Genomic DNA, 13,386 nt, shown 5'->3' on the forward strand with positions numbered 1-13,386 from the left:
GGGACCCAGGTTCTATTTCAGTGCATCACTGTGCGGAGTCTGCACATTCTTCCCGTGTCTGGGTGGGGTTCCTCCGGGTGCTCCGGTTTCCTCCCAAAAGTCCCGAAAGACGTACTTGTTAGGTAAATTGGACATTCTGAATTAGGTAAATTGGACATTCTGAATTCTCCCTCTGTGTACCCGAACAGGTGCTAGAGTGTGGTGATTAGGGGCTTTTCACAGTAACTTCTTTGTAGTGTTAATATAAGTCTACTCGTGACACTAATAACGATTATTATTATCTCTAAGAATACTTTTGAGATAGTTTCTATGAACTCCTCATCCGGGCTACTACTGCCAACTCGATTAATGTACATATAAACTGGAAGAAAGTCACCTATGATTAATCACAGAATTATTATGGCACAGATGGACACAAATTGGCCTATTGTGCCTGCACCAGCTCTTCACATGGGCATCCTGATTTAGTGTCATTCCCCTGTCTTTTCTTGTAGAAACCATGTGCAAGGAATATTGTTATCCCTTTATCACAAGCACCCAATATTTCTTCTTGTATACTTTGCCTTACAGTGTGGTTACTGTTGGGGAGCCTGCCGACCAGTCCCACTAGTGATTTCTTTCCCCTATTAATTTTATATTGTGATCTCCTGAACCAGGGTCACCTATAACTATGGTGCCAATGCCATCCTTGGTCAACAGGGCTACCCCTCCACCTGCTTTTTATTCTTCTTGAATGTCATAAGCCCTCAATATTCAGGACCCAATCCTTGTCATCTTGCACCCACATCTCTTTATGGTGATCGGATTGTACTTATTTACTTGAATGTGCACTATCAATTTGTTTACTTTATGAATGCTACACTCAATCAGATACAGAGCCTTTAGTTTTGTCTTTTGTTATCTTTGTAACATCTAGTCTTGATTGTTGGTGCATTCTTGGTTTTTTTTCTCTCATTCTCTGACTCATTTCCCATATTATTTTCCCCTCTTAATCACCACTTAATTGGCTGTAAAGTGCTTTTGGACATCCTGAGGTGGTAAACCGTGCTAAAGAAATAGAATGCTACCTTATCCCTGCTGTCTGACAGATTGGAAACATTTCACAAGCAGAATCTGCAGTGTGGCTTGTATGATGTTCTGCCTTTTTTTTCTTCAAATTAACAATTCTTTAAATCTGTTGTAATGGCCGATGCTTTCTTTGAACTTACTGATTTTGTAAGTGTGTGTTTAGTTCACAGGAACAATTTGAAGATTCATTCGACACGCTGGTGCAGGAAGAGAGAGCGAGCGAATTATCGACTAGTGAAGGAAGGTGACAGCGAGAAGAGAAATCTGGAAGAATGACCAATCCTGTATAATAGAACGGTGTGAAGGAGCCTGTATGACTCTCGTCAGCTGCCACCTGCTCCACACGGGTCTCCAGTTGTATAGAGCCATAGATTTTAAAATCACACTAAATTATTCTTACACTAGTTACCCTGTGATTGTGTCCCATTTCAGCATTGCTGGGAAATGTTTTCCTGCCATAAATATTGTATATAACTCATTAACTATAAAGTTGCAGGATCTTAAGAATATTATTTTATACTTTGAGATGATCCAATTTCTTTTTTGAAAAAAATTGTTTGTGTTTATTTCAGTGCTGGCAACATGGCTTCCTGTCTTAAAATGGTGGCACTTCCTGTCTTAAAATGGTGGCAATGTGGATGAATATGGTTTTATACATAATGAACCTTTTGTGTATAAATGTATAATCTTCATTTGTCATAATGTTGTGTTTCTTTACAAATGTGCAGTCCCTTCGCTGAGAAGCTTGCTGAGTTTTAGAAAGTGGGTTGGCTTTTATTAATTGTGTGGGTGGGAGATGTTACCAGGAGGGGATTAGTGTTACTGGGATATTTTTGTTTAAAATGGAAATTGCTAATGTAAATCTGTGATGTGTGTGTGTATATAGACCCAGTCACTCAGCAGGTACCATTTGAGGAGGAGAGCAGCAGGTGGAAGGTTCTCAGTTTGTGACAGTGTTTGGACGAGGGGCAGTTAATCCCAATTCTCCCCTCTGCTGTGGATAGAGTGGCTGCACTGGTTTAAACCCAGTTTCCATTCTCATCACCTCCAGTTTCCATTCTCATCATCTCTTTAGAACCCATAGTTGGTTATTGGTTTGTTTTTCTTACGGTGGGGGAATCCTTTCATTCCTCGGTCCCATTCCACTTCAGATATTATTGAAACTCTAATGATTACCTCGTGTCCTCGATATTGAAACCTTGCAATGATGTTGTTCGGGACGAAGAGAAAACGATACTTAATAAATATTTGACAGATCCCATTAAATGCTTTCACAATGGACCTGTGATTGCTTGTTTCCCACTGCAGTGCTCAGAACTGTGTGAATGAACGCAATCCCTACGTCAGTATTGCTCCCTAGCAAAGTCGACCGGTTTTAAGTGTCTGCAGGATTAAACAGTACAAATGACTACACAGTTATTACATACGAGCTATTCAGTCCCATGTCGCGATTAAGACAGCAGTTCAAAGCACCATCTAATTCAAATACCGTAATGGGGATTGAGGAAAATATTGTTCTTTCAAATACTTTGACCTGGGCATTTTAATATTTGAATGAGGCAGTAAAATGTCAAAGAGAACTGCCCAACTTTGAAACTGGTGCTAGATTGCAAGCAGAACAAGAATAGTTCAAGTTGAGACATCAGATTAAGAGCCGCCTCATCTACCATCCGGTTTCTTCCTTTAACATTTCTTAATGGTCTATGCTTGAAGAGTTCACCAATTGAAGCAGAGCTAAATCTTTCAGTGAAAACCCATCGTAAAATGACCCTCAATCCTGTCAAAGCTGGGCCAGATTTGTATTGACCTCACTCTATATTCACAAACGTGAAATTATCCTACATTGAGCAGCAATCCTGTGGGTCTCTCTCCGGGTTTTTCAAGGGAGGGTCCCTGTTGCCAATATGCTGCCAATTCTCTGTTTTATTTAACAAAATTTAACACGTATGTTTTCTGGGTGGAATAAAGATTATTTGAAAATAAATGCTTTAAACTCTGTTTATTGTGAGGGGTTACACAGAGTTTGGGAATCAGCTGAGGGGAGAATTGGGACCTCGAAAATAGGATGAGACGTCTTCAAGCTGCAAGAGGCGGCCGTGCCATTCGAAGAACTAATGTAATGAAAGGAACCAGAGGAAGAATTGTGGTTGCTTCCCATGGCAATGTCACTCACTGAGCTAACTTTGGTGCCATGACCAAGAGGTGCCCAGCCCCAACACACCAACCTGAGCAATCTGATCTTCAAATCCACGGCTCTTGGCCTGTTTGCTCAGGTTTATTATTTTAATCTTGGGTTTTGTGGTGCTGGGAGTTGGCAATGGTCTTAACACTGTTGCTTCATCGGTGGATACATTTGACGGCACCCGTCAGGAAAAATTGAACGGCTTGGGGCTCCTTAATTCGGGAAAAGTATAGACCTGGATAGGGGTCTTAAAGATTGAGGAATTCAAGTACGTGGCCATGATTTTCCCATTGTATTGTGCCTGGTGCTGATCCAGGTGCGCTGGGAGCCTCGCGGGAGGCCCAAGTTGGGTTCCACGCCAGGCACAAAACCGCGCATGAGTCATCCGACCACGGAGGCCAGCACGAGACGTGATCCAGATAATATTTAAATGAGCTCCATTAAATATGCGGGGCGATTTGAGGCTGCATTCGCCCGTTGAGAAGAAGTCACCGGCCACACTGGTGAGGCCTCAACTGGGCCCCGAATAATACTACCTAAAGCACAAGAAACTATACCCCCAACACACCCCAAAAACCTACACCCAGGGAGTCTGCACCCTTCCAACCCCAGCCAAGGCAATGCACGGTCCCCACACACTGAAAGAAACTGGATTATTACTCCAGCCCTAACCAAAGGCCCGGGAAGAAGAAGAACTGTCAAAGGACCCAGCAATTGAATGTCCTGGGAGGGAGGGCCGATTCCCTCCTCTCTGGTACCATCAGGAAACCCCCCTAAACCACCGGGCTAGAACAGGATAAGAACCAGTACGTTGCCCCCCAGATGAAGAAAAGAAGAGAAAGAGAACCCCCAAGGAGGAAACATCCAGCCTAATTCAAGGCGACCACCACTGCAAAAGGGGTACCCAGAGCAACCCTCCTCCCCAACACCCAACCATAACTACTGGCCCCACCTACTCCAATAATACACATAACATTCCAATTGACCAAGAGAGGAGTAAAGAGAGGGACCCAATCAGAGAGCAAGAGAAAAAACTCAACCTCAATGAAGAATCAGAGGAACCCAATCTTCCCCAGGAAAAAAGAACGTCTGCCCAGGCCATCATAGGTTAAAGACACTGATTCTTAAATTCAATAGCCTATATCCAAAAGAAAATAAACCCTGAAGTGGATTAGCTCTAACTGAGGGGCTATCCTCAAATCTCAGTGAGGATGAACTATCCCTGCCAACCCCAACCTCACCCCGCCCTGGCTCCGCTCATCCTCTCCAAAAGGAGTAAAACTGTGCAAACATCACATAATTGACTCAATAAGATTTTGCTAGATCAGGGTAATCAACGACACAGGTCATCACACACACACATTTTGCACTCCACTGCAGGAAAAAAAGATCTAAACAATGTTCAACGACTAGATCAACAGAGAGTGATGTCCAAGTTCAACAGGGAGTAACGCCCATGATCAACAGGGAGTAACATCCAGGATAAGAATCACAGGGCAAGCTGCAGGATAAAGACGTCTTCCATGATGCACAAGAAGGCAAAGGATAAAGCAGGATCAACGAGTACCCTTCGGGATCTCACAAGGATTTCATCGATTGAAGCACGAGGCACCATCACTTCCACCATGCCATCTCACTGACACCCAGGTGATCCACACCCTAGGCCCCAGCAGGGGGAAATGAGTCAACAGGTTTGGCCACCTCCAACTCCTCATGTCAACCAGTGATCGGTGGGGCCCAATCGTCCCCTGGCCTTGAAGACGGGAGACGCTGTACACCTTCGTATCTGATACACCCAGCCTCCAAATCAAAATTACCAAAGCATAGCAGCCAATTTTCAAACTCAACCAGGAACTTGCCTTCCACCTTTCGCCAGGGACCAGGCTCAGGGGCACATCCCACCCGGCCCCGATCGCCTGAACCCGTCAGGATAGACGACACACCATGGCGTAGGATCTCAACCAAAGAAAGTGCTCTTTCAAAAACAAGAACCTTCTTGTGCGCCTCCACCACCCTCTTAAGAATACCCCGTGATTCTTCAACGTGAGCTCTGATGACCTACCACAGAGCTGAGATTTTCAGCCAAGGCTGCATTTGCAACAGCAATTTCAATGGTCGCCGTCATCCAGGTGCACACAGCAGCACCAAGGCCAGAGTCTGCTCAGCAGCAACTGCACCACTGCGATCGGGTCCCACTCCAGCCCACTCTGTCCGCCACAAACAAGGGTGGACTTTTCATCTCAGCTCTTCCTTGCAACAAAACCAATCAGGAGCTTCCAGGACTGAGTCATGTAGCCCACAAAAAGAAAAATATGAAATGTACACCAGGATGAAATAATAGATTAAAAGATGAGCAGAGCTGAAGCTCGCAAAAACATGACCACTCTTGCGCTCACATCACATGATCCCCCCCCTCCCTGACTAGAGGTTTTCTATCTGGGAAACTAGTCTGAACTGTTTGAGTGTCCCGGGAGCAAGGAAATTGCCCCTCAAGAGTTCAAACTTCCCAGGCAATTCCCACAGAGCCATTGCTTTGGGACTTCCACAGGGTCCTGAGGTCCATCATGGGGTTGTACATCTGGTCTTCGATAATCAGAATGTCTGGGAACAGCAGGGGAGTTATACCTGATATCTTGACCCTATATTTATCCATCAATAAATATCACAATACTGTTTTTTGGAGGTTGCTGGTCCAAATTGACTGCTCCATTTCCTACATTATGACATTGAGTACATCAAAGGTACTCTGTTGGCTGGAAAGTGCTTTGAGACATCATGCGACTGTGAAAGATGTGAGAAATGCAACTCTTCTGAACAGTTTAAGAGGAAACATCTTGAGAGTGGGATGAGAACATGCAATATCACATGGAGCATTGATGCATTCAAAAGGAGGCTTGATGCAAACCCTATGAAGAGGAGAACAGAGGGTCAAGGTGAGAGGGTGTAATTAGTGTGGAAGGATGCTTGTGTGGTACATAAACACTGGCAGAGACAAGCTGGATTGAATACCTCCTTAAAATTTTCAAAGTTGAGAGCAATTGTTTTTTGCTTCTTTAAAATTCATTTAGGGGATATGGGCGTCACTAGATAGGCCAGCATTAATCCATGTTGCCCTTCACAAGGTGGTGGTGAGCTGCCTTCTTGAGCCGCTGCAATCGCTGAGGTGTAGGGACACCCACAGTGCTGTTAGGGAGGGATTTCCAGTGACAATGAAGGAACGGCGATATATTTCCAAGTCAGGATGGTGAGTGACTTGGAGGTGAATTTCCAGGTGTTGGGGTTCCCAGGTATCTGCTGCTGTTATCCTTATCAATGGTAGCAATCATGGGTTTGAAAGGTGCTGCCTGAAGAACATTGGCGAGTTACTGCAGTGCATCTTGTAGGTGATACACAAGGCTATCACTCTTTGTTGGTGGTGGAGGGTTTGAATGTTTGTGGAAAGGGGAGCAATCAAATGGGCTGCTTTTTCCTGGATGGTGTCGAGCTTCTTGAGTGTTGTTGGATTTGTACTCATCCAGGCAAGTGGAGAGTATTCCATTGCACTTTATGCCTTGTAGATGGTAGACCGGCTTTGGGGAATCAGGAGGTGAGTTAATCGCCGCAGGATTCCTAGCATTTGACCTACTTTGGTAGTCCCAGTATTTATATGGCTAGTCCAGTTTAGTTTCTGGTCAATGGTAACTCCCAGAATGTTGATAGTGGGGGATTCAGTGATGGTAATGCCATTCAATGTCAAGGGGTGATGGTTAGGTCCTCTCTTGTTGGAGATGGTCATTATCTGGCACTTGTGTGATGCGAAGGTTACTTGCCACTTGTCAGCCCAACCCTAGATATTGTCCAGCTATTGCTGTAATTGAACATGGACTGTTTTGGTATCTGAGGAGCTGTGAATGGTGCTGAACATTGTGTAGCCATCAGCGAATATCCCCACTTCTGACCTTATGATGGAGGTCAGCTGAATGGAGGTGATGAAACAGCTGAAGATGTTTGGGTCTCGGACACTGCCCTGATAAACTCCTGCAGTGATGTCCTGGAGCTGAGATGATATTCCCCCAACTACTGCAACCATCTTCCTTTGTGCCAGGTATGAGTCCAATTATTGAGGAGTTTTCCCCCTGATTCCTATTGACTCCAGTTTTGTTCGGGCTTTACTTGGTCAAATGCTGTCTTGATGTCAAGAGCAATCACTCTCACCTCACCTCTGGTGTTCAACCCTTTTATCCATGTTTGAACCAAGGCTGTAATGAACTTCATAGAATCCCTACAGTGCAGAAGGATGCCATTCAGCCTATTGAGTCTACGCTGATGCTCCGAAAGAGCACCCCGCTTAGGCCCACTCCCCCACCCTATCCCAGTCCAAATATGTGCAGGTTGGGTGGATTGGCCATTCTAAATTGCCCTTAGTGTCCAAAAAAGGTTAGGTGAGGTTACTGGGTTATGGGGGACAGGGGGATAAAGGGGGATAGAGTGGAGGTGTGGGGCTTAGGTAGGGTGCTCTTTCCAAGGGCCGGTGCAGACTCGATGGGCTGAATGGCCTCCTTCTGCACTGTAAATTCTATGATTCTATGATTAACCTTTGGACACTAAGGGGCAATTTAGTATGGCCAATCCACCTTCCACCTAACCTGCACATATTTGGTCTGTGGGAGGAAACTGGAGCACCCGGAGGACACCCATGCAGACATGGGGAGAATGTGCAAATGCCGCACAATCAATTTGGAATCGAACCCGGGACCCTGGCGCTGTGAGGTAGCAGTGCTAACCACTGTGCCAGCATGCTGTGAGGTCAGGAGCTGAGTGACCCTGGTGGAGTATCCATGAGTAGGTCATTGCTGCGTAAGTGATAGCACTGTTGATGACCACTTCCATCACTTTTACTAATGATCGAGAGAGACTGATGGGGTGGTATTTGGCCAGGTCGGATTTGTCCTGTTCTTGTGTACAGGACACACCTGGGCAATTTCCCACATATCTGGGTATTTTCCAGCTGTACTGAAACAGCTTGGCTAGGGGCGCGGCAAGTTCTGGAGCACAAGTGTTCAGGACTATTGCCGGAATAGTGGCAGGATCTTTAGCCCTGTAGTATCCAGTGTCTTCAGCCATTTCTTGATATCATGTGGAGTGAATGAATTTGGCTGAAGACTAACATCTGTGATGCTGGGGACCTCGGGAGTAAGAAAATTAAGGAATTGTAGAACAAAGGCAGGTTAAGGTGCACATCAGCCATGACCTTGTTGAATGGTGGAACAGGCTTAAAAGGCTGAATTGCCTCCTCTTGTTCCTTGATATACTGCACCAATTCAATAGTCTCTTTACACCTAAAAGGTAATTTCTATTCACCAGTGATGGTGAGCATAAACAGTCTCCAGTACAGACTGGAGAACTCTCCATTCCCAGCGTGTACTCTGTTTCTCACATACCGGAATGGTACAGTTGATAGTTCAGGCTCTGCAGCGGACAGGCAAAGTGCTCAGCAACTATAAATAACCTGCTGTAGCTCAGAGTTTCACCTTGATATAATATTCCTTCTCACCCTGAGGCATTGCGGCTTAGTGATTTTGTGTATTGAATCTCTGTATGCATTTTTAATTTTTTTAAAACTCCAACGTGACGGCTCAAAGCATTCTATTTTCAAATAAATCGCTTGAGTTGATGACTTTGACGGTGACTGACCAGCTCCTTGTCACCCTTTCAGACAATAGCTAAAGCTGCAATAGCTCATCGCTTATCCTCCACACTAAACCACTTACACTTCACCGAGATAAATCCTTGTGAAATGAAAGAGTGAGCTTGTATTTCTAACGCACTCTTTGCAACCTCAGGATGTTACCAAGCACTTTAGAGCACAGTAGCACAGTGGTTAGCACAGTTGCTTCATAGCTCCACGATCCCAGGTTCAATTCACAGCTTGGGTCACTGTCTGTGTGGAGTTTGCACGTTCTCCCCGTGTCAGCGTGGGTTTCCTCCAGGTGCTCCGGTTTCCTCCCACAAGTCCCGAAAGACGTGCTGTTAGGTGAATTGGACATTCTGAATTCTCCCTCCGTGTACCCGAACAGGTGCGGAATGTGGCGACTCGGGGCTTTTCACAGTAACTTCATTGCAGTGTTAATGTAAGCCTACTCATGACACTAAAGATTATTATTATTAATAAAAGTGAAGTATAGCCCACCCCGTCTAATCCCACTTTCCTGCTCACTTCCTGTACATTTAAAATCCCACCCAGTCCTTTGTTTCTATCTCTGAAATTTTCATAATTAATAAATATAATTTTGAAAGAAAACTTTCGAAAGTGCAAGTCTTTCATGCCGCAGCCATTTTTCCGTCGGACTTTGATTTGAGAGTGCGCAGGAGGTGAATCTCCACTCTATTCGGTCAATTTGGAGGTAGGTGAGCACTTTGGTGATAGTGACCACAATTCGATTACGTTTACTTTAGTGATGGAAAGGGATAGGTATATACCGCAGGGCAAGAGTTATATATGGGGGAAAGGCAATTATGATGCGATGAGGCAAGACTTAGGATGCATCGGGTGGAGAGGAAAACTGCAGGGGATGGGCACAATGGAAATGAGGAGCTTGTTCAAGGAACAGCTACTGCGTGTCCTTGATAAGTATGTACCTGTCAGGCAGGGAGGAAGTGGTTGAGCGAGGGAACCGTGGTTTACTAAAGCAGTCAAAACACTTGTCAAGAGGAAGAAGGAGGCTTATGTAAAGATGAGACATGAAGGTTCAGTTAGGGCGCTCGAGAGTTACAAGTTAGCTAGGAAGGACCTAAAGAGAGAGCTAAGAAGAGACAGGAGGGGACATGAGAAGTCTTTGGCAGGTAGGATCAAGGATAACCCTAAAGCTTTCTATAGATATATCAGGAATAAAAGAATGACTAGGGTAAGAGTAGGGCCAGTCAAAGACAGTAGTAGGAAGTTGTGCATGGAGTTCGAGGAGATAGGAGAGGTGCTAAATGAATATTTTTTGTCAGTATTCACACAGGAAAAAGACAATGTTGTCAAGGAGAATACTGAGATTCAGGCTACTAGACTAGAAGGGCTTGAGGTTCATAAGGAGGAGGTGTTGGCAATTCTGGAAAGTGTGAAAATAGATAAATCCCCTGGGCCGGATGGGATTTATCCTAGGATTCTCTGGGAAGCTAGGGAGGAGATTGCTGAGCCTTTGGCTTTGATCTTTAAGTCATCTTTGTCTACAGGAATAGAGCCAGAAGACTGGAGGATAGCAAATGCTATCTTGTTCAAGAAGGGGAGTAGAGACAACTCCGGTAACTATAGACCAGTGAGCCTTACTTCTGTTGTGGGCAAAGTCTTGGAAAGGTTTATAAGAGATAGGATGTATAATCATCTGGAAAGGAATAATTTGATTAGAGATAGTCAACACGGTTTTCTGAAGGGTAGGTCGTGCCTCACAAACCTTATTGAGTTCTTTGAGAAGATGACCAAACAGGTGGATGAGGGTAAAGCAGTTGATGTGGTGTATATGGATTTCAGTAAAGCGTTTGATAAGGTTCCCCACGGTAGGCTACTGCAGAAAATACGGAGGCATGGGATTCTGGGTGATTTAGCAGTTTGGATCAGAAATTGGCTAGCTGGAAGAACACAAAGGGTGGTGGTTGATGGGAAATGTTCAGACTGGAGTCCAGTTACTAGTGGTGTACCACAAGGATCTGTTTTGGGGCCACTGCTGTTTGTCATTTTTATAAATGACCTGGAGGAGGGCGTAGAAGGATAGGTGAGTAAATTTGCAGATGACACTAAAGTCGGTGGAGTTGTGGACAGTGCAGGGAGTTGTGGACAGTGCGGAAGGATGTTACATGTTACAGAGGGACATAGATAAGCTGCAGCGCTGGGCTAAGAGGTGGCAAATGGAGTTTAATGCAAAAGTGTGAGGTGATTCATTTTGGAAGGAATAACAGGAAGACAGAGTACTGGGCTAATGGTAAGATTCTTGGCAGTGTGGATGAGCAGAGGGATCTCGGTGTCCATGTACATAGATCCCTGAAAGTTGCGACCCAGGTTGAGAGGGTTGTTAAGAAGGCGTACGGTGTGTTAGCTTTTATTGTTAGAGGGATTGAGTTTCGGAGTCATGAGGTCATGTTGGAGCTGTACAAAACTTTGGTGCGGCCGCATTTGGAGTATTGCGTGCAATTCTGGTCGCCGCATTATAGGAAGGATGTGGAAGCATTGGAAAGGGTGCAGAGGAGGTTTACCAGAATGTTGCCTGGTATGGAGGGAAGATCTTATGAGGAAAGGCTGAGGGACTTGAGGCTGTTTTCGTTAGAGAGAAGAAGGTTAAGAGGTGACTTAATTGAGGCATACAAGATGATCAGAGGATTAGATAGGGTGGACAGTGAGAGCCTTTTTCCTCAGATGGTGATGTCTAGCACGAGGGGACATAGCTTTAAATTGAGGGGAGATAGGTATAGGACAGATGTCAGAGGTAGGTTCTTTACTCAGAGAGTAGTAAAGGCGTGGAATGCCCTGCCTGCAACAGTAGTGGACTCGCCAACACTAAGGGCATTCAAATGGTCATTGGATAGACATATGGACGATAAGGGAATAGTGTAGATGGGCTTTAGAGTGGTTTTAGAGTGGATGGATAGTTTTTTGAAGAATAAAGGGATAAAGGGAATAAAGGGATTAAGGGTTATGGTGTTCGGGCCGGAAAGTGGAGCTGAGTCCACAAAAGATCAGCCATGATCTCATTGAATGGTGGAGCAGGCTCGAGGGGCCAGATGGCCTACTCCTGCTCCTAGTTCTTATGTTCTTATGTTCACAGGTCGGCGCAACATCGAGGGCCGAAGGGCCTGTACTGCGCTGTCATGTTCTATGTTCTATGTTCCATGTTCTAATTGGTAGCAGATAACGTTTGCTGTCAATGGAAGTACTGAACATGGCAAGGAAACGCAGGAGACCAGCACACTCTATGACTGGTACTGAAATATCAAAAGATGAGGTTGAAAGAGGCCTCGGAGTATTAGTAAACTTAATATTCAATATATTCAAACTGCAATTGGACGTGGAACCACAGCCAGAATGGTCAAAAACTATCAGAGGAAATTCAGATCAAACTGTTGAGTTCTGATCAGACTGCACACTGAGCGCTGGGTTTAAATCTGAGAAACAGGAGGCATGTTCGATAGGAAGGATGAAGGTATCTAGGAACAGGTTGAATAAACATAGCCAGGTGGCAAGGTGTGGTCCTATTTGCTCGGATGGAGGGTAAATCACACATCGCTGTAGCTGTACCTTCAACACATGGATTACACCAGTTATAATAATAATCTTTGTTATTGTCACATGTAGGCTTACATTAACACTGCAATTAAGTTATTGTTCAAGAAGCCTTCACAGGATGGCAAAAAAATGCTGACCTTGCCAGTGGTACTTTTATAACCTGACCGGAGGCCACGGGGTCTGCAACATCAGAGTCCTTACCTGAATATGATCTCCCTAAATGAGGGGGCGGAGCTACACCTTTAAGCCAAGGGCCCCATGGGACATAAATACCCCGGCCCAAGTGTGGGTCGAGTGCGGGAGATCCTTCGGGGAGTAGGAGTTGTATAATAGCGGGTAAAATAGATATTAATTTTTCTTACAGTCATTGCTTCCATGTGGCCGCTCGCCTGGAACTTTACACTCACCTGAGACCATAAGACCATAAGACATAGGAGCGGAAGTAAGGCCATTCGGCCCATCGAGTCCACTCCACCATTCAATCATGGCTGATTTCAACTCCATTTACCCGCTCTCTCTCCATAGCCCTTAATTCCTCGAGAAATCAAGAATTTATCAACTTCTGTCTTAAAGACACTCAACGTCCCGGCCTCCACCGCCCTCTGTGGCAATGAATTCCACAGACCCACCACTCTCTGGCTGAAGAAATTTCTCCTCATCTCTGTTCTAAAGTGACTCCCTTTTATTCTAAGGCTGTGCCCCCGGGTCCTAGTCTCCCCTGCTAATGGAAACAACGTCCCTACATCTTGCTGAGTACATTTTCAAAATGCCAGTCTGCAGTGCTATTACGGGAAAACCCTTGCTCCCTTTTATGCGCAAGTTTAAATAAACAGCCAGTGATAGAGTGAATAGCACATGTAATGTGATAGAGCTAAACATGTCACGGCTGTAGGAC

General features: G+C 45.0%; 1 protein-coding gene across 4 annotated transcripts in view; it reads left to right on the plus strand.

Annotated features, from left to right (window-relative positions):
- Nucleotides 1-3,052, plus strand: part of LOC140384440 (GTPase HRas) — an 88,686-nt gene extending 85,634 nt beyond the window's left edge. For all 4 annotated transcript variants that reach the window (XM_072466146.1, XM_072466144.1, XM_072466143.1 and 1 more), the window contains one exon: nucleotides 1,232-3,052. In XM_072466146.1, coding sequence (XP_072322247.1) covers nucleotides 1,232-1,249 — 18 coding nt within the window. In that variant the 3' untranslated portion in view covers nucleotides 1,250-3,052. The remainder of the gene's footprint in view (nucleotides 1-1,231) is intronic.
- Nucleotides 3,053-13,386: the final 10,334 nt, after the last annotated feature.

Source organism: Scyliorhinus torazame, chromosome 10 (assembly GCF_047496885.1).
Source record: "Scyliorhinus torazame isolate Kashiwa2021f chromosome 10, sScyTor2.1, whole genome shotgun sequence".
In the NCBI taxonomy this organism is placed as follows: Eukaryota; Metazoa; Chordata; class Chondrichthyes; order Carcharhiniformes; family Scyliorhinidae; genus Scyliorhinus; species Scyliorhinus torazame.